The sequence below is a fragment of the Sarcophilus harrisii genome, chromosome 5 (assembly GCF_902635505.1).
Source record: "Sarcophilus harrisii chromosome 5, mSarHar1.11, whole genome shotgun sequence".
Lineage (NCBI taxonomy): Eukaryota > Metazoa > Chordata > Mammalia > Dasyuromorphia > Dasyuridae > Sarcophilus > Sarcophilus harrisii.
Genome location: NC_045430.1, coordinates 190216357 through 190238212, shown reverse-complemented (window position 1 = coordinate 190238212; position 21856 = coordinate 190216357). Strand labels below are relative to the sequence as shown.

General features: G+C 37.7%; 1 protein-coding gene across 1 annotated transcript in view; it reads right to left on the bottom strand.

Annotated features, from left to right (window-relative positions):
- TMEM178B (transmembrane protein 178B) overlaps positions 1–21856 on the bottom strand; it is a 423727-nt gene that overhangs the window by 17550 nt on the left and 384321 nt on the right. The window contains exon 3 of the mRNA XM_003771666.2: positions 18162–18299. Coding sequence (XP_003771714.1) covers positions 18162–18299 — 138 coding nt within the window. The remainder of the gene's footprint in view (positions 1–18161; positions 18300–21856) is intronic.

The following is a 21856-nucleotide window of genomic DNA, read 5'->3' as shown; positions in this document are numbered from 1 at the left end:
TGCTAGATATCTCTCCTTACTTTCATAGGCAAACTCCTAGGAAAGGCTATGTTCATTGTTTTTGCTTTCTCACATTCTACTCTCTTTTCATCCTCTGGTAAACTAGCTTCTGACTTTACCATTTCATTGAAACTATGTACCTCCAATATTTGTACTTTCCTCCATGAAAAGTTTATTTTTCTTCATAGCATATTTTGCAGTTCTTTCTTTCTCTTTTCTTCCTTTCTTTTTTTTCTCTCTCTCTCTTTTTTCTTCCTCTTTCCCCTCTCTTACTGTCCCTTCCTCTCCCCCTCTCTCCTCCTTTTGTTTCTCCTCCTCCCTCTCCTCCTCCTTCTCTCCCTTTCCCTTTCTTCCCCTCCCTTTCTCTCTTTCCCCATATCCCTCTTTCTTTCCTTTCCCCTTCCTCCCCTTTCTCCTTTCCTTCCTCCCTCTCTCTTTCTATATCCATTTTTCTTTCTTTCTTCCTTTTTTATTGGTTTCCTCCCTGTTTTCCTGACTTCAAGAAATCTGCACTAAATGTTGAAGAATCACTAATAGCCTCTCTGATTTTCAGAATTATCTAAAAGTCTTTGTTTTCTGAAGATTAATTAAGGTATTTTATAGCTAGTTTGTCAGGTTTTCATATTGCTTTATTTTATTTTGCTTAATTTTCCTTTGTCCTTCAATGTGACTGATCTTGTTTCACAGTAGACTTGAATGATTCTGAAACACTTGACTTTGTCATACTATTTAAAATTAATAGTACTATACAATTAAAATATCCCTAACAACTATTAAAATGTGCTCTTTAGCATGTAAAGCTCTACAATTACCTTGGAATAATATACATTCGAAAAATCACAAAATTAGAACACCAATAAATAACATGTAGAACATGAAATTGGTCACTCAACTGACAAAAATAACTGAAGCTAGGAAACAACTTAATCTAGTTTTATCTGGTCAAAGTCAGACATCGTGAATCAGTCTAGAGTAAGGAAAAACACACAAACGACTATTACTGTCACAAAACGAAACTGTTTCAAAACAGTTCTTTGTTCTTTGTTCCAGGTAATGTGCATTATCACTGTAGTTCACAAAAGAGAAAAGTCACGAAATATTTCTTAGTCTCACTTTCCTCATCTATGAAATGGGGACAACATGGTGAGTGAAAGTGGACTTCCACTTATTACTTGCAAGCAATAAGTCACATAAAAACAAAACTCAAGAGATGAATGATGAAAAAAAAAGTTTGATTAATCATGGAATGAGAATGGGTATAATAGTGGACAGCTCAAGTGCTGAAGGATAGCCTACATGGATGAGATCATAGAACCAATGAATAATTGAAACATCACTTGTGTTTCCTACTTCAGAGGGTAATTCTGAAAGTATCAAGTGATATGATGTATGCAAAATGGTTTGTAACCAGGAAGTGAATGACAAATGTAAATTATTATCATCATTATTATTATTATTTAACCTCTATAGCTTTAAGTTTGTTCATTTCTATGATAAGGGTAGCATTGATAAATGCTTCCTATATGTCTAGACAATATGTTGGGTCCATGAGATACAAAGACAAAAATGAAATAATCCTTCAACTGGAGAAATTTATCTTCTATCAAGGAGGTACATAGACACACACACAAATATAATATTTACAAAATAAATACAAGGCAATTTTTTAGGAAAAGGTACAACATGAAACACTGAAAAAGATGTTTTGCTTGTTGCTTCTCACCTTCCCAGAGAATAGGACATCTGCTTGGAGAGCCCATTAGATACCATTATTTGGAGCCATTGTGCATATGAGGCTCAGTTCTAAATTACCTTTACTTCAATCCTAGAGGGATTGGGGCCCCAGCTGTTTAAGTGCCTGAAGGAAATTGGTTCCTGAAAGAAATCTCTCTGGCTCCTGCCTAATCTGATCCAAGTCAACACCATGCTCATTAACAGGGGATTTGGCTTATGTCCCTATATATGTTTTTTTTAAACACTTTTTGCTTGCCTGGTCTAGCCTTTTCTTGTAAATGAAGACCCATTTCCTAGTGCTCTGCAAGACTATGACTTTGTTATTATATCATTGGAATGGACCTTTATTAATTTATATTTGTGTAGCTAATTCCTATATCTTTTTTCCTGAAACCAGACCAAAAGGTCTTCTTATAATTTCAAAATAAAAATAATATTTTGCATAAGTCCTAGCTTTTTAAATCAATTAGAAGGTCTTGGAGGGCAAAACTTTTTCCTCAAACAGTGAATACACAAATTCTTGTTCGACTGAGTCTAGAGTAAGAAGATATTTTGACAAGTAACTGGGACTTGTAGCAGTATGTGGTAGGTGCTATTATAATAGCACAAACTAAATTCAGATCAGTAGGCACTTAAAGAATTCTAGTTGATTGATATTTCATTTAATCTTCTCAAGAACCTCATGAGGTAAGTAGTGAAAGTATTATTACCCCATTTTACAGATGTGGAATGGTCATATCTTTAATCTTATCAGTCACAAGAGTTCTACCTTCAGACTCAGCACCCTGAAATTCCTCTAAACATAACCTTTTGTTCTTCCATTTATCTCCTTTTGAAACTCATTCTCTTCTCACCATAGCTGCCACTTCTCCCTTTTCCATGTCACTTTTCTTTCTTTAAAATCTGGATCTTTAATCAGTTTAAATTTCCATCTATCTTCTACTCTTGAATCCCTTGCCTCCATTGTCCTATTTCCACTCATGGCTTTCCAAAACCTGATCCTGGATTGCTCCCATAATCTGCCTCTTCTGTATCTACTCATGTGCTTCTAAATGCCCATGGAGGAACACTATCCTGCTGACTGGATCCATAACAAATTTATGCTATCCACTCTCAATTGGGTTGTTATTCCTTCATGCCAAGTCTTTTACTCTTTCCTGTTTGACTATCAAATTCTCCACAATGTCTGTTCCAAACCTCATCTCCTCAAACTATCTTTTATACCACCTCTCCTATTCCTCTCCACAAAGCTCCTCAACTCCTACTTGAGTAAAAAAGATTGAAACCATCCGTTATATGCTCTTTTCCTTCCCTAATGAAATACTTTAAATCATCTCAACATCATTTCTCATTCTTCCCTCCTGTGCTCCAAACTTAGAGAAAGGTGTGACCTTTCTTTTTGCCAATTACAATCACTCTATTTGTGGGCTTTATACTTTTCCCCATTTCCTCCTCCCCCAAGTTTATCCTTTCAAGCTAACTTTATCTCCCTAATTATCTACCTTTCCTTATCACATGGTTCCTTTTCTACCTATTTTACTCACTCTGATCTCCCATATCCTTTTTTTAATTGAAGCTTTTTATTTTCAAAACATATGCAAGGATAATTTTTCAACATTAACTCTTGCAAAACCTTGTGTTCCAATTTCCCCCTTTCCTCCCACTCCCTCCCCTAGATGGTAAGTAATCCAATATATCCCATATCCTTTAAAAACAGAAAACCTCTTACTTGACTATTATTCCCTTAAGCTAACATTCTACGTCTTTCCTCTTTTCACTTACAAACTCTTATCAAAATCTGTGTGTACTGATTGTCTCCATTTTCTCATTTCACTCACTACTAGCCTTGCATTGTGATCTCCATGCCCATCACTGAAGTGAAGCTGTGCTCTCCAAAGTGGCCAATGATCTCTTGCTAAAACCAATGGTCTTTTCTTAGTTCTCATGCATCTCGACTTTCTGTAGCACCTGACATTGTCATATATCCTATCCTAGATATTTTCTACTTCATGGATTTTTGTGATACTGCTCTGTTATTTTTCTCTTGTTAATAGTCTCATTTCCTCTCAGTCTTCTTTAGAAGATAATTATTCATATTGCACTTCCTAGCTGTGTTCAATCCTAGACCCTCTTCTCCTTTTTTTTTTTTTTTGTTCTGTTCACTCTGTATCTCTGATCCCTCTTGGTGAAATCATTAGCTCTCATAGGTTCAATTATTATCAGTTCTTCCAAAGACTTTCAAGTTTACATATCTATCCAATAACTCTCTCCTTAGTTCTAGTTCCACTGCCTGCTAGACATTGACTCACTGACATCTCAGACTAAACTAAATGAATCTTTATTTATAAACCCACATCTCCTCCTAATTTCTCTGTTCATGTACAGAACAATATTGTTCTTCTAGTCATCTAGCGTCATCATCTAGGAATTTTGCACAACTCTTTACTCATTTATTCCCCATATCCAAATACTTGCCAAGTAATATAGAATCTACCTCCTTAATATCTCTTGAATCTGCCCCTATCTCTACTTTGATGGCCCCAAATCTGGTTTGAGCTTTTATCACTTATCCCTTAGATTAATGCAATAACCTTCTAATTTGTCTTCCCACATTTAGCCTCCTCCTTCTCTATCTTCCAAGAGCTTCTAGACTAATATTCCTAAAGTGCTGATATGATCACATCACACCCTGCTCACCAAGCTTCTGAGATAAAATACAAACTTCTTTGCTTGGCATTTAAAGCCTTTTATGATCTGGCCTCAATCTTTCCAGGCTGAATATATATTACTAGCCTTAATGTATTCCATGTTCTAGCCCAACTGGTCTGCTTGCTATTCCTCAAGCTTGACCTTCCATTTTTTCACAGACTGTCCCTCCTCCCTTCCAGAGCTCAACTTCTTGATTCTGTGAATGTTCTCCTTCTAAAACTTCTAGCTCCCTTCAAGAAATCCTTCCAAGATCTCCAGTTTTAATTTGTATTCATTTTGGAAATATCTAGTATTTACTTATTTCCCCCTCTACTTTCCAATCTGTCCTTTCTTTTCTCCTTTTCTGTCCTCTCTCTCTCTTTCCTCCCTTTCTCTTCTCTCTTCCCCTCCCCCTCTCTTTAATTGTACCAAATTGCATATAATGACGGATTCCCTGGTCTAGGCTCATTATCTGGCATGTTCATTCGATCTGCTCTGATTCTGATCCTGGTCCTGATGCTGCAGTATCCTGACCGGTCTTGCCCCAATACTACAGAAGCAGGTCATGATGAGGTTAGTTCGAATGATTTATGAGTACCAGAGGTATTTCAGCTTCCAACTGACCTACATAACCAGAATCTATCTCTCATCTTCCATTCCTTCTTCCTGAGTGCACACATGTGCACACATGGACACATGCATCCCACAGGATGTGATAAAGCATATCTCCCACTTGCGGCCACTGTTCCTCCTGATTATCTCCTGGGAATAGCTATCAGCCCTACTAAAGCAAGGGCTTTCCTTTTTCCCAAAGACATCACTATTTTCTTCTGGCATTTTGGGAATTGTTTCAAGGGATTAGGAACTTACCTTGACAACTTTCCTTTCTCTAAAGCATGAAAGTCTCTCTCCAGGAACAACCCAGAAAAACTATAGGGAGGAAAGCTTTTGAAGTTGCTTCTGAGATCGTGTAAGTTTCCATGGAGATCAAATGCTAATCAAATCACCAACTCATTCAGAGACTTTTTGCTTCCAATCTATAGCCAGAAGAAAACCTGCAGAGAAATTCACTGTCTGCAGGGTAACACTCATTCTAATAGTGGAAAGGTTTCTTGTGTGACACTTGCCTCCTTCCTTACTTCCCTCTCATTATATCTTGTCCTTTTCTTTTAATCTTTTTTTTCATCCAAAGTCCTCAGGGGTGTGAAGGGTTAGTGAGGGGATCTGATAGCATTGTAACAGCTGCAATAATAATGTATATGCTGGGTGACCATCGTATCTTTTTATGCTAGAAAACAGGAAAGTTTTCTGTATTAGTTATTTTATAGGGTTGCTTGTGTATATTTGGTATTCTTTTATTTGCCAGAAAGTAAGTTCTATGAAGGTAGGGACCTCTGCCTTTATACTTCCCCAGCACATAGTAGGTACTTAATATATATTATATATGTGTATTTATGTCTATATATGTACATATATCTATGTGTGGATGGATGGATGGATACATACATAAACACACAAATTAATTCATAAAGATACCTATCTTGCTTTCTATCTTCTTCCTTTTCTTCACTGATGTCCTGTTAGATTTGGAAAGACTCAAGTGTGCACTGTATTATACAAATGTGTTTAGACAGAGGTAGAAAGAAATGGGGAAAAAACCCATTTATTAAATGTTTGCCATGTGCCAAGCATCATGCTTAGCCCTGGGGAAACAGCCCTGGGGATACAGGTAAAAAATTAAGAAAGTGTCATGCCTCAAGGAGTTTATATTATAATGGGTAAAACAAATAAACAAATGCTCTTAGAATAGTGGTGGCCAAAAAAGGGGCACTTTGGTCTGGAAAGGTACATGGATGTTCAGTGGGATCACAGAGGGATGGATTGACACACTCTATCAAGGACCATAGAGAGCATGGAGGGAACAAGGAGGGAAGGTGTCAAGGAGGTTAGAGTTATAGATACAGATAGATAGATATATATGTATCTAAAGTTACTTTATATATACCTGCTTATTTTGCTGTTGTCTCCTCCATTAGAATGTAAAGATCCTTGAAGGCAAGGACTGATTTTGCCTACCTATATAGCCAGTGCTCGACACAGTATCTGACAGTAAATACTTCATAAATGCCTGTTGACTGAGACACAGTCTTTGAAAGTTGCCCACCTGAGACATAGATAGAGTATGCGATTTGTCCAGTATGTAGGTGAGGTAGGTCTTAAAGCCAGATCTTCCTTGCCTGAGGCCGGTTATCTATCTGTTATATCATGCTGTTTCTCCATTGGAGTTGGAATATCCTAATTAGTTCTTGAAAATAAGCTTATAAATCAAAAGGTCAAGTGGCAGAAAATTCTAGCCAAATTTCACTCAGATAACTGTTCCCACAGTGTTACTAAATATGTTTATAAAGAGGAGATGTCAGTCAGAACTAAACTTAGTTGGTTTCTCATGGAATTCTCAATCAACTTTGCAACTGGGATGATTGGTATTTGCCAGTACCAGATATCTAGTTGTCCATTTATGTGTGGGGAGGATGTCATAACTATACACAAACATATACATACATATATACATATAGGGGCATTTATATAAATATATACACACATATAGATATATATTTACATATGTATATATGTATACACAATCTATATATTCTGCTTACTTCCTCTTCTTCCTTTTCCTACAAACTTGTGAAAAGAGCCTGAAATTTAGCATCTGAGAGGAATCTGAAGCATTTGTGGACATGTTTCTCACCAGTGATTTAGGGAAGAGAAAGAGTAAGTGATGGATAAGATGGACTGTCATCCTATTTTGCAAGAAGTTCTGAAATCAGACTCATAAGAAACATACCTCCTCTTCAATTCTTTCAGGCATTGCTCCTAGATGTGTATATGTTGCCGGGTTTGCCCCAATATAAATAAAACAGTGTCATTTGAAAAAGCAGGAATGACATCCAAAGTATGAAACCATAGAATTTGGAATGAAATGACCTGGGTTCAAATGCTGGCCCTGCTTGTTAATTGTGTGTTTTTGGGTAAAACATTTGACTTCTGGTGGTCAGTTTATTTATTGGCAAAATGGGGGTACTAGACTAGATGAGCTCAAAGGTTCCTTTTGGCCGTGAGGAGAATCATAGGAGATCTCACTACTTTTCTAGGACTTCTAGTTTCCATGGTTGGTGGCTGGAAAAAGGCTAAGGAAGTTATGAGACATTCTTGTGCCATTAGTTTGTAAGTCATTTAACAATGGGATATTTTATTCGTGTTCCTTGAATAATTTTCCATTCCCAATGTGACAGGGACAATAGAAAGAAAAGAAATTTTCTTGGTAATTCCTGTCGGGGGCTCCCTGTAACCAGGAATCTGAATGTTAACAGAGGTTTGAACAAGGCCCAAAGTGATGACTACATAAAAGAATAACCTTCTTCTAATATCTCATAAGAATAATACATCTGAGTTTGTAAATTTAGCCATTGATTATGATAGTTCTATATTTGGCTTCAGTATCATTGATTTCTCCATGTCTGATCCCTGCCTTCACTTTCCAAGTAATGCTTCCTAGATCTTCCTTGGCAAAAATACTGTACTTTACCCTTCTGTTTTATGCCAGATAAAAATCCCTAATATGACTTGGCCTCCAGGGAAATCTGACATGACACAAACTGCTGGTATCCTTCAGGCTTTCAACACTGGTCTGAAACAGTTAACCAGACTGCTCAAACTCCCAGATCTGCTCATGACTCTCACCCATCTGCTCTTCTTTAAGTTCGAAAAGGGAGGTAATGAAGAAGTGAAGAAAAGGGGAAGAATGTTGGAAGGAAGAAAAATGAGTGGAAAGATAGTAAGAAGAACATGGAGTAGCTAGAACCTGAAAAGTTGGAAAGGAGAATTCAAGTCACCAAGAACAGAAATGGGGCCATGAGTACAGAGAATGATGTTACCTACAGAGAAGTTTAAAGGAGTTTCCAATACTAGGACTGCTATAAAAAGAACTCTCTTAGACATTAAAAGAATTCAGAGAGCTCCAAGAATCCCTGCTCCACTAAACTAAAATGCCTTCTCAAGGTGGTACCTTAGCCACCCTTCAAATGATCCTCAGGGCAACTCTGTGCCTGTGGGTATCTGCAGAGGAAAAAAGGGGGAGCAATGAGATTTTTATTCAGTGCATACACGGACCTATGTCCATTAGGTGGCACTGATGCTCACCCAACTAGAGAATTACTGGGAGTTCCAAAATCCACATGCACTCAGTGATAGCTTTCATTCGATGCCATTCTGTTCCCTGGGCTCCTGGATAGTGCTGATGAGTCATCAGAAGGTACTTGGCTCTTAGAACTTGGCACCAAGGCTGTACTATGCCAGTCTGGGCTAGATTTTCTCCTGAGCTCAGCCAAAATGGGGATGGCATCCAACTCCTTACCCCACCCTACCCCCAGCCTCCTAGCCTCAAGGAGCTACCTTGTCTAATTAATCCCCTATTTGAGATTCAGGTTGACTGATAATTAAATGATTTGCCATTGGTTATTTGACAGGGCTCAGCTACCCATTTGCCAAACTAGTGGTAAAACCTGGAATAGAATAAAAATCTTCTCTTTCATACCAGAAGAGAGACAAAGATGTGAATAGAATTCCTTACGTTTCGATCTTGGCTTTGTTGGTTCAATCTTAAGCCAACTGCCACTCTTCATTTTCAGGTCTATGACCCCCAATTTACATTGCTACTTCCATTTAAAACTATGACTGATTAGAATTGCAAAGGATCCTTGAGAAAACTTAGTCCACGAGGAAAAAGAGATTTCTTCCTTCTCTTGTCAATTGATTAGCACCTCCATTGACTGACCCAGTGACTCTTCCCTTGACAAAATCATTTGGCTCTCTGATTTTCCCCAGAGATATATTCTCCCTAGATTTTCAACTTTATATTGTGGAAACTATCACCAATACATATTCAGAATTAGTTATGGGAATCTGTAACTGTGTGCGTGTGTATAATTTAGATCTATGATTTCATTATGTGGGAGACTCCTAGTTCCCTCTGCTAATACATATCAGCTATATATCTATAACTTTTTGTCTTAGATCATTGTTGCCTAGAGCATTGAAAGGTTGAGTAACTTGAACAATTTTCCACAGCAAATATGTTGAGTGGAGAGCTTCCTGATTTTAAGGCTGTACCTCTTTCCACCTTGCTATCTCTCAGTAATAACCTAATGTAGTAAATATCTATGCATTATATATTACATGATATCTGTAATATACATATTATATATAACACACGAGCATGTCGTCTATAATTATATATGTGATATATGATGATATATATTTATGTATATGCACACATATATGTCACAGACTTTCAGAGTCAGAGGGGTCTTCTGAGATTATTCAGAACCAAAAAAAAGGATTGTCTCTACAACATAATCAACTAATCTCATTTCCTTCCAAGGCAATTCAGTGTGCTTTTGGATAAGACAAATTACTGCGGTGTTTTTCTCACATCAAACCGAAATCCTTCTTTTTGTGGTTTCTACTAATTGCTCCTCATTTCTCCTTTCAGGATCAAGTAGAATGTTACTGAATTTCTTTCACATCCTTCAGATATTTGAAGATATCTATTATGTCCTGCCGAGGTCTACTCTTCCTCAGGCTAAACAAATCTAGTTCCCTCAGTCAGTTGGGGACATAGCCCCGGACAATTATAACTTGTGTAGCAATGGACTTCTGGTCTTTTAGGTGAGTAGAAAATGATAACAGCCACTATTTTCCCTTAAATGCATCTATTCTTTCAAATATGGAAATGTCACTGTTGCTAGACCCACAGGAATCCTGTATGTCAATCTGAACTGGCACTCAAAGCCTCTTAACTTAAGTATAGCAGTTTAACTAATTATCTCTAAGTGTTGCTGTTCACACTGCAAAGACAGGTGTCAGTAGATCAGGACTTTTCAACGAGTTCACTCCCTTATTCTCAATTTAATTGAACTCTCATACAAGAAGCAGCAGTTGCTCAGAGCCTTTTGGTCTTCAGGGTTGTTTTTTTTCTAACCTGTTACTTCTCTCACTTTCCCCACCCTCACTCTTCTACCTATGGTTAGAACTCAGATTCTTAATGTTGTTTCTCCTTTCTTTTCAAAGAGAACCATGACTTCAGGGAGGGGACACCGTGACATGCAAGTGAATTGGATTCAAGTGAGGGAAGGCTGTGCAAAGTCACCTGCCTCAGTTTCCCCTCCAGAGCCATCTGGGTCCTGTCCAGGACCATCTCCACTCACCCTGTCCCAGAACTCAAGCTATGTCTATAGGAAAGAAGAATGAGAAATGTCTGGTCTCACTGGGTTTTGGACACTTGCATATGCAAATAACTTTGAATTACTGTGGCTGTTAACCCGAACTGCTACTTATGTGACCTACAGACCCTGTAAGTCTTGTTATCTTCACACAGCAGCCCCCTTAGGATTTCTAGTCCTTTGCATCTGCCCCCCTTTTTTTGCATTGTCTTCTCATTATGTGAATTGCTTGAAAATAAGGATCACTTGCTTTTTCTACTTGTAACCCCAGTGCCTGGTACATAATAAGTGCTTAATAAACACTTTTTAATTCATTCATTCCATGAAGTCCATGGAACATACAAATACTCTGAACCCCAAATTTGCTTTAGAAATATACATAGTTGAGTAGATGAAAAGGATTTTTCACTTCTATGAGAAATGGGTTTGCTCTATTTTTGATTCTTTAAAATCTACTAAATTCTATCCTGAGAGTAGGGCCAGCTAAGTAAAAGTTCTTAAGATTTAGAGCTGATAAAAACCTTAGAGGTTTTTAGTTTGGGGAAAATATACTTCAATATTTCAAGGACTCATAATTTAATATTTTTCTAGGTGAGTGATTGAGTTCATTACTTATGGCTGTGTGATCTTAGAAAGTCACTTAATCTTTTGGGGTTTTAATTTTCTCATCTGTAAAATGAAGAGAGTTATAATTTCCATCTAGTTTTTATTTCATAGGCCTATAGAGACCCCAACAGTCTAGATACTGGATAAGAAGGGACAATATTCAATTACAGATCAGATTTTCTGGAGAAGTAGATTTCTTTTTTGTTGTTATTATGTCTATTCTTTTCTCATTTTTAAAATTAAAGATGTTTATTTTTGAAACATGTGCATAGATAATTTTTAACATTCACCTTTGTAAAATCTTGGGTTCCAATTTTTTTCCCTCCCTTCCCCAGATGGCAAGTAATCCAATATGTTAGACATGTACAATTCTTCAAATACACATTTCCACAATTATCATGTTGCACAAGAAAAATCTGATCAAAAAGGAAAAAATTGAGAAAGAAAACAAAATGTAAGCAAATAACAACAAAAAAGTGAAAACACTATGATGTGATCCATACAATCCTCTTTCTGGATGCAGATGGTTCTCTTCATCACAAGACCATTGGAACTGGCCTGAATTACCTTGCTGTTGAAAAGAGTCACATCTATCAGAATTGATCATCACATAATTTTGTTGTTGCTATGTATAATGATCTCCCGATTCTTCATTTCACTTAACATCAGTTTATGTAGGTCTTTTCAGGTCTCTCTAAATTCATCCTGCTTATTGTTTCTTACAGAACAATAATATTCCATAATATTCATATACTATAACTTATTCAACTATTCTCTACTTGCCACTAATTCTTTCCTTATCACTATAAAAAGGGCTGCTACCAAACATTTTTGCACATGGAAGGGAGGTAGATTTCAAATCATTTAGGGTACATGGTTATAAATTCAATAATTTGATAAATTTTTATTGAACATCTATGATATATAAGATATATGTTAGGAGTTGAAGAAGGCACAAAAAAGAGTAAGACAATTTTCCTGCCTTCAATGAACTCCCAATATTGTCAGGGAGATATGATGTGTACACAAGTAACTATGGCACAAAGGAGACTGTGATAAATACATGACAATTTCATCTGTAAAATGATGGGGTTGGATTGGTTGGTCTTTAAGGTCTTTTCTGTCTCTAAGATCTTCTAATGGATCTCTAAGATCTGTTAGGTCAGTGGTTTCAAAACATTTTTAATCATAAAAACCTATGAATAAAAATATTTTGTACTTCTAGCTGAACATATACTTATCTGAAAATTATATACAGGTCCTACTGTACAAATAATTATATGCATTATGAAATGCATATAAAAATACATTTTAAAAAGGAATGAAAATGAAGATGAAATAATAGAGGGAGCCATTAAGGTTTACTGAGAAAAAAATGGTCAAAACTGTACTTCAGGAAAATTATTTTGATTACTACGAGAAAATTTTGGAGAGGGGATACACTTGAGAGTGAATGACTAATATGGAGGCTATCACAACAGGCAAAGTAAGAGAGGATAGGAGGCTGAACTAGAAGGATGAAGGAAGAACTAGCTGAGATAAAGAGAAGTATACAAAAGGTGGTATGGAGCTAGAAATGATAAGATGTGACAACTGGTTATGTGGTGCAAGAATAAGTGAGGAACTGAAGATGACAATGAGATGATGGGTGAAAATGGGTGAATATGGGTAATGGAAAGAATAGTGGTGCCCTTGAGAAAAACAGTCAAATTCAGAGAGCAGGGAGGTTCAGAGAAAGATAATATAATCAGATCTGAGATCATCCAATGACTCATTTTATCCCAGCTAGATAGTGCAGTAGAGAGAATTGGACCCAGAGTCAGGAAGACTGAGGTCAAATCTGGCCCCAGACACTTATTAGCTGTGTGATCCTGGACAAGTCACTTAACTCAGTTGCCCCACTTTGCTCATCTGTAAAATGAGCTGGAGAAGGAAATGACAAATCTCTCCATTATCTTTGCCAAGAAAATCTCAAATGAGGTCATGAGAGTTGAACAAGAACAACAAAAAATACCGGAGGGCAAGACAGGCTTTTTTCCCATTAAAACATCTTCAGCTACTACTGTGGGTACTTGGGGATTAATTAGGCTATAATTGCTTTGAGGGGACAAAACCCAATTTAGATAGTGAGAGGTCAAGAGTTTACACAACAGAAGAAAAGGGAAGAAAAAGGAATACTGGGAGAAGAGGTTTGGAATTACAGAATCATAGATTGAGAGCTGAAAGTGATCTTGGAAGTCATTGAGTTTAACCCTCTCATTTTATAGAGGAGAAAACTGAGGTTAGTAGAATGAAGTGACTTTCCCAGTGTTACACAGTGACAAAGTTTTTGAGGGATTTGAACCCAGGTTGGACTGGAAACAAATCCTAACACTGACTATTACAAAAAAGGTGGGATATGATCCATCTTTCCATTTTCTAATTAATCACATAAGTCACCAGCCCCACTTTGAAGACAGTTGAAAATTCAGGTTTGGAACTCGAAAGAATTTAGGGGTGAGAAATGCTGAGCTGAGAACAGCATAGTGTGGTAAGAAAAAAATATTCCCAGTATTATAATCCCTATTTAAAAGACTGGGAAAGTGAGCCTCAGAAATAAAGGAAGGAAATAAGCATTTATTTAGCATCTATTATATAAATGTGCTAAACACTTTATAAATATTACCTCATTTGTTTTTCACAGCAATCATGGGATGGAGATGCTATTGTTATTCCTAGTTCACAGTTGAGGAAACTGAGTCAAATAGATGTTGAGAAATTTGGCCAGAGTTACACAGTGTAACTCTGTAATAGTGTAATAGTGTAGCTATTCTGAGATAACATTTGAACTCAGATCTTACTGTCTCCAGGCCCAGCATTCTATCCAATGGTTGATCAAATAGGATTGCCAGTGTTTATACATGTAATAACTAAAAAGGCAGATTTTAACCCAGACTTTCTAACTCTAATTCTGTTGTTATTTCTATTTTACCATGTTGCCAGTCATGCTCAAATAGAGACAGTGAGATCCACGTGGGACCCCAGTACATTAAAGTGGAAAGGGGTAAGTTACCAGAGAACTGGAGTCCAAATCCTACTGGTATCACCTGAATGACTTTGAGCAAGCTACTTAATTTTTCTGGCTTCATTTTCCTTTTCTGTAAAGTGAGAGGATTTGAGCAGAAGAACAGTAAAATCCCTTTCAGTTCCAATTTAATATCCTAAGCATATCAGAATAGGATACAGTTTATCCTAATATTATCTGCATTTCTCCTTCATTGTAGGATCAACTGTCCTCAGCTGATTATTTTACTCCTGTATCAGCAAGACCATAGGATTGGGTGGGAACCCAATCAAAGAAAGATTAAGTCAGCGATCACTCTTGCATGGTGGGAATCCTTCAGGTCATAGATCACTAACGTGCATATTAAATAACATAGGATGATTACCCAGTGAAATAAGATTTTGTTGTTGTTGAGTTGTTTCTGTCCTGTTTTAAGTTTTCTTGGCAAAGATACTGGAATGATTTGCCATTTCCTTTTTCAGTTCATTTTGCTTATAAGAAAACTAAGGCAAAAAGGGTCAACTGACTTGCCCAGAGTCACCCAGCCAGAAAGTGTCTGAGGCTAGATTTGAACTTAGAAGATGTGTCTTCCTGGGACCAGCCCAGCATCCTATCTACTGTTCCACCCAGCTGCCTAAATAAGAAAATAGACACCTCTAGTCTGGACAAAAAGGCATTTCTAGAGTAAGAGTGCATAGGTCTGGTCTTTAGCAGGCATGGATATTTTCTAGTGTCATGCTTGGCTGCTATCTAAAACAGCTTTCTTTTAATGGTATTAGTTTAAATTCTATTTGAAATCAGGGCTTGGAAATAAGACACTGAAAAACAACCTAAGTTTAATTCTGCAAGATGCATTTTACAGAATGTAAATCCACTACTCCCGAGAAACATTTTTTACCATGTACCCTAGGGGGCTAAGCCATTCTCTTCCTGAGGACTCCAAGCTTGGGCATGGCAGCTTGGATAGGATGAAGAACCTCTGTGTAGTTAGTATCATAGGGAATTAACTATTGATCCGGCTTACATAGGGTCTAATACTTACCCACTTATTCAGGACTTGTTTTTCCAAATAAATACTATCCTCCTCTCTCTTCTTGTTTCAAGCTCCACTTACTCCCTAACTGGATAATGCTCTGTCTTTGGCTTTGAGGAAAACTCCATGGTAATGAATATAATACATGAATTCACATCAGTTTCTGAATTTCATCCAATCCAGAGGGCCAAAAAGCAGAGTGTGGTATGATAGGAAGAGAAGATGAATAATACAAGTGGATGGTGGAATGTATTCTGGTTTCCCCATTGGATAGTTTATTGTAAAAGGTTGGATGGAATAAACATAACTATATGGGACCCTTTTGGCCTAGAGAGTTTGCCCAAAATTGGGCTTCCTTCCTTTGAACTCAAATAGCACTGTATTTGTGCCTCTCATGTACTTATCAACATTTATTTTGGATTATAAAAATAAATGCTCTCTCGTCTCACCTCTGCCTTATGTAACCCTCGAGCTCATTCAAGGCTTAGCTGAAGTGATATCTCCTTCAAGAGTCTTTTCTTGATTACTCCATTGTTAGTCTTTAGTCATTATATATTATTTGTGCAAATTCCGAATTTACTTATTTCAGCACAGGTGTATCTCTTTAGTTGAATGTAAGCTTTTTGGAAGACAAGGATTTTCATCTTGATATTGTGTACCTAGTGCCTATACAAATAGAAGGTACTTAAATGTTGACTGATGGTTGTTCTGTGAAGTTAGTCAGTGTAGTAGGAGAGAACTACAAATACAAAGCATTTAGAATTTTCATAGGCCTATGCTTTAGATGCTGGTGACTTTAACTTTAAACTTTAAAACTTAATATAATAATAATAATAATAAACCCACATCTACTATGTGCTTAATCAATAATACACTGAGCACTAGATCGCTTCATTTAAGTGTGTAGTCACTAAACATGCCTTTACCTAGAACTTTCCAATTTATTATCTCTATTGATCTAGATGAAATTCCTTTGGGTGCAAGGAAGAAATGATCATCCCTGTATCCAATCATACGTGGATAGGTCAGTAACTTGGAAATGACTTTTTCAATATGTATATACTTGAGTATATAGTGGAAAGACCCCTGCATTTGAAGATCTCTTAGTCCAAATATCAGTTTTGCCTCCTATGACTTTGGAAAAATTATTTTTCTTATTCAGGTCTTAGTTTCCTTATCTATAAAATGAACAAGTTGTACTGAATGACCTGTCAAGGCACTGCTAGTTCTAAATCTATGATCTTATGACCTAAGGTTCAAACTCCTGCTCTTTTCTGAACCTCAGTTTCCTTACTTGGGAAATGTGGATAATAATATACACACTATTTACTTCACAAGGTTGTTGTGTCAAAGGGAAGTGCTATATATGAGCTCAGAATTTACGTTCAAAATCTTCTCTGCCAACTGGATAGATAAAACCATATACATTCTCTGAGTTCCTAGTGTTTTTTTTTAAATCTATCAAATGAGAAGATTGGACCAGATGACCTATGTCATCTAGTTCTAAATGTATACTTGAAATAAAATCCTATACATGAAAGGATGTTGAAACTACAAAGTACTCTACCAAGGTGAGTTGTTTTTGTCACTTAAGCTATTGAAGGAGCCTGTATGAGATGGTATCTCTGCTTTGATATGAGCACGGGAACATTGAGGTGGTTTGGAGAGAGTTCAGAATTCACTGTGGAGATTTCAGTGTCCCATGAGAATCATTGTTGTCTTCTCATATTACAGGATTTGGACCTAGAGCAAGATTAGAGGGATAGATAGTCTGTTTTTGTAATTGGAACTAGAATTAAGCTATTAGAGGAACTAAGAACATGGGGATAAAGAGATAGCTATGGTGGATGAAGATGGTTGTAGGGTTGTTTGATCAGGAGAAGGTGCTTCCCACCTTTCCCCTTGAACATTTCCATTCTGTGACATGATTTAGGACTTGTACTCCATGTAAAGTCACTCTACCCTCACCTTCCCGGGAGAAGTCTCATCAGCCTCTCTGGAACTGAAGGAACAGAACTAAAAGTGACTGCAACCCAAGAGTACTGACTGCAAGCCAATATAATAGTTCTTAGATGAAAAGGAGTTTTACAGAAATTTAGCCATTCATATTCAGGAAAAGATTCTGCGCTGGTCCCCAAGTAAACCTGTTCAGCTGGATTTCTTGCACCAACATAATTAAGCTCCCACTTTCACACATCTCCTTATGAATATCAGCTAGGGCTGAATAAACAACTGTCCCTAATCCAGTCCTACACCTACTTAGCTAACTATGACAGAGCAAATACAAAGAAAAAGGGGGGAATCAACAGTCTTTCTCTGTATCTTGCTAATAGAAGGTCGACCCTAGCTTAAAATATAAATTATAGGTAGAGAAAGATGTGATTCAGGTATAGTATCCAGCATGAAATCCAGTTATGTTTCCAAGAATCAAGCTAATGGAGACCTAAAGACTTCTCTCAAATGAAGATATTATAGGCAGCTAGATGGTATGAACAGAGTGCTGAATTTGGAGTCAGAAAGACATAACTTCAAATTCTCTCTTAGACATTTGTTATCTTTGCGACAGGGGGCAAGTCATTTAAACTCCTCAGATTTAGTTTTCTCATCTGTAAAATGGAGTTTACAATAGCCTCTATTCCCTAAAGTTGTAAGGATCAAATGAGATAGCATGCAAAGTGCTTTGCAAGCATTGAACTATTTCACATAGATATTAGCTATCATTATTATCAAGAGAAAAAACATGGACTTAATTTTTCCAAGCAATAAGCCTTACCTCCCATGAGGAAGAGAAGCCCTGCCACATACTGCATAAGGCCTCGGTCCCAGCAGCAGCCCAGTACCCCGATGATCCAGCCAAAGAGGATGATTGCCACTGCCATGCCCATGAAGCCAGCCGTCATTCTGCGTAGATCTGGAGCAGAAAAATGTTCCACCAAGAGTTAGAACCAGAACCTTACAGTGGCCAGAGAAAAGCATAGAGGTATGCTTTACTTTGGGGGATCCATGTTGCTTGGAAGTCCCACAGCAGAGATAGGGACTAGATATGGGTTGATCTCCCTCCATCTAGAACATACCTATTTTGTCCATTTTAGACAGATACATATTGTCCTTCATTGACAAAGAACATTTTGGTAGCAATTATAGAAGTATGATTGTAAATCCCAACTGAACTCTGAAGGAAGTCTCAAACAAATGAGAGCCAGTTTTGGGAAAACTCCATTTTACCCTGAATTCTGATCTGGGTCTTTCCATTTGCTATATAGCTGAACTCAGGCAAACCATTTAACTTTTCTGGGCTTCAGTTTCCTCATTTGTCAGATGAGGATGTTGGATCAGATGATGTCTAAACTCTAAATTCTATGAATCTTTAACATCTCCTAGGGGCTTCTCAGCAATGGGGCCAGTCCCTTGGTGTATGTATACATGTTTGTGAATAAGCATATTTCTTTTTCTCACTGAATAGTGACCACCCAAATGACCCATGAAGTCCCCTTCTCTCCATCAAAATATAGAGACAGATCCACTCCACACCTCACTGACCAGAAATGTGGTGACTTTGGCATGATTGCTCCTGTACTCATCTGGGTTACAGGACCCTGGGCAACCTTCTTATTTGGGCGTAGATGAGGAGGGACATTGTCTGGCTATGGCACTGTCACCAGATGGAAAAGGGCATAAGGAACACCACATCTCAATTATACTCAGCATTGTGCTCTGGTTCCTTCTGGGCTGCCTTTTTCTATAAAGTCTATGTTTGTATTACTATCAATGTTCTTTCACTCACCTACTCCTTCTACCACTAACCAAATTCCCATCCCCTTCCTCCCCCCTCCAAACTTCCCTCATTTTGTGCCCACCAATCCCTGCTCACTTTGACCCAGAATTTATCCTTCATCTATAACACATACACCTACAAACACAATCCAAAGCTAAATAAAAGCAAATCTGTGTGGAACATCCTTCTACTTGTTGGTTTCCTGTTACTGCTCTCCTATGTCTTGGGATGGGGCACAAAAGCAATTATATGATCCCTATGCAATTTTGCAAATATTACCATACTAACCTATGGAGGTCCATGGCCAAAGATTGCTTACAGAGCATATGCTAAATATTGCAGGGGAAAGAATACCGAATTTGGAATTAAAGGAGCAGAGTTTGTATACTAGATCTGCCATTTAATATCTATATGAACTTGGGCAAATCATTTCAAACTTTTGAACTTCTAGTTCCTCATCTGTAAAATTAAGGGGTTCAATCAAATGACCTCAAAGGTCCATTCAAGCTTTGGAATTGAGATTTTATAATACTAGAGCCAGAGATAAGGGAGGGTACACTTGGCTTAAGTGCCATCAGCACTTAGCTCATGGCAGAAGATATCTCTCACCACCCATCTCCATCTGTCCTCCACATTGCTCCTATGGGAATTGTGCCTGCTTTATTGAATGCTGAATGCCAAGTCAAGGAAGCTCTGAGAGGGGCAAAGCAGGAAGATAAAAGGGGAGTGGTTGATCGAACAGTGGTTAATGGCTCTCACTCTGTCAAAGGAATAGGCTGATGGGTGGCCCTGCTCTTTAAAAGAGAAGAAATGGGGAAAAATATGGATTCAGCTCCTGAAATTCTCAGGCTGCAGATTCCCAAATAAGAGAAAGAGGGAAGCTCATCTGCCTAGTTTACACATGCAGGCTTTGCAGAGGAGTCAGGGTTACTTCCTGTTGAACACAGTTCCCTCTCCCCTCCCACAAACTAATCCCAAAAATGCTTGGTTTGGCTGTGTAAAAGTAATGCTAATTACAGTCATTTACATGAACTGCTTGCTATTTATTCCTAATTACCATGCGGCACAATAACAATTATTTATATCATTTGTGGCAGGTTCTTTCCCCTCTCCAGGCTGATCCCTCTATTGGTAGAGGTGGGCGGATCCTCAGCCTATCTGAAGGCTAGCCTGAGATGTATTCTCATCACCCTGGTGGTACTTTGACCAGTTTTTGAATTCTCCAGTCTCATCTGGATAAGCACAGAGTGATGGCCCTACTGGGGCAAAGACAACTCTCAGCAAATGTACAGTAGTCATGCTGCTTTGGCAGGTTCAGGACCACTGACAGTTCCTGGTCTCTGTTATAAACTCGAATCAAATTTACGTTTTGACTATAATCCAAAGCTCTCTACACATTCGCTCTTTCTTTCTTAGTTTGTTCCTTGTGTTGCATGGTTATCCACTTCCTGCTTAAATCTATTAGAAGGAATAATTCTGCCAAGTCATTTTTCGTCCAACTTTCTATGAACCAGTAATTTTTCTCTAACCTCAAAATACCCTAACTTCAACTATCATCTCTGTGAAGATAACTCCCAAATCTATAGAGCTAACCTTAATCTCTCATTCTGTGGTCCAGTTCTACATTCACATAAAATAGTTCTAGATGAATGTTTTACAAGGACATAAAACTACACATTCAAAATGAATTCATATTATCTTCCCACTCTAAGTCCTCCTATAGACTTTCTTCTTTCTTCAGAGGCCATCACAATCCTTCTCCAGCTTTTTATTGTACAATAGAGTATGCAGTCCTTTATTCCCCATTTTTCCACTACCATATAGAGTCATAAATTTAAAGCTAGAAGGTCCCTTACACATTACTGAGTCCAATCTCCTTATGTTACAGATATAAATGCAAAATTGAAGAGGGAGACAGAGAGAAAAGTAGAAACAGAGACAAAAAACATTCACAGAGAGGCAGAGGTTGAGAAAAACAGAGATAGAGGGAGGTAGAGAGACACATATAGAGAGACTGAGAGAAAGATGGAGAGACACAGAGAGACAGAGACAGATAAACAGACACAGAGATATACACACAGATAGAGATATACATGCAGATAGACACAGAAACAGAGACACAGTTATCTAGATTTTTGGATGCCCAAGGGGAGTTGTGACCTGTACAGAGTCATATAGTTAATGTATGAGGCAGGATGTGAATCCAGGTCTTTCTGTCTCCAAGGCTAGTATCCTTTCAATTATTCCATGTTTGAATCTACAAGTCCATCAGTTTGTCATTTTGATTTACCAGGTCTGTAGCCCTGGAATGTCTCCAGGGTGGAGATGGATACAACTAGATACCTAACTCCAAATATGGAATGGTTCCAGGCTTTGAGAAACTCTTATTTGATCATTCTACTTTACTCTCCACTAAGGCAGAGTACAAGAAGATAATGTTATTGGGGTTGGAGAGATTGATATGAGAGGGCCTCAAAGATAAGGAATTCCATACACTGTTGAGGAATAGGATTCAAATTCTGTCTCTAATGTTTACTACTTGTGGGATATCAACCAAATTATAACTTTCCTAGATTTCAGTTGCCTCATCTGTAAATTGGGTGGTTTTGGATTGGATGATCACCAAGGTCTCTTCCAGCTCTATATTATGATCTTATGGTATTATGAAACCATTAGGAGATTTCCTACATAAT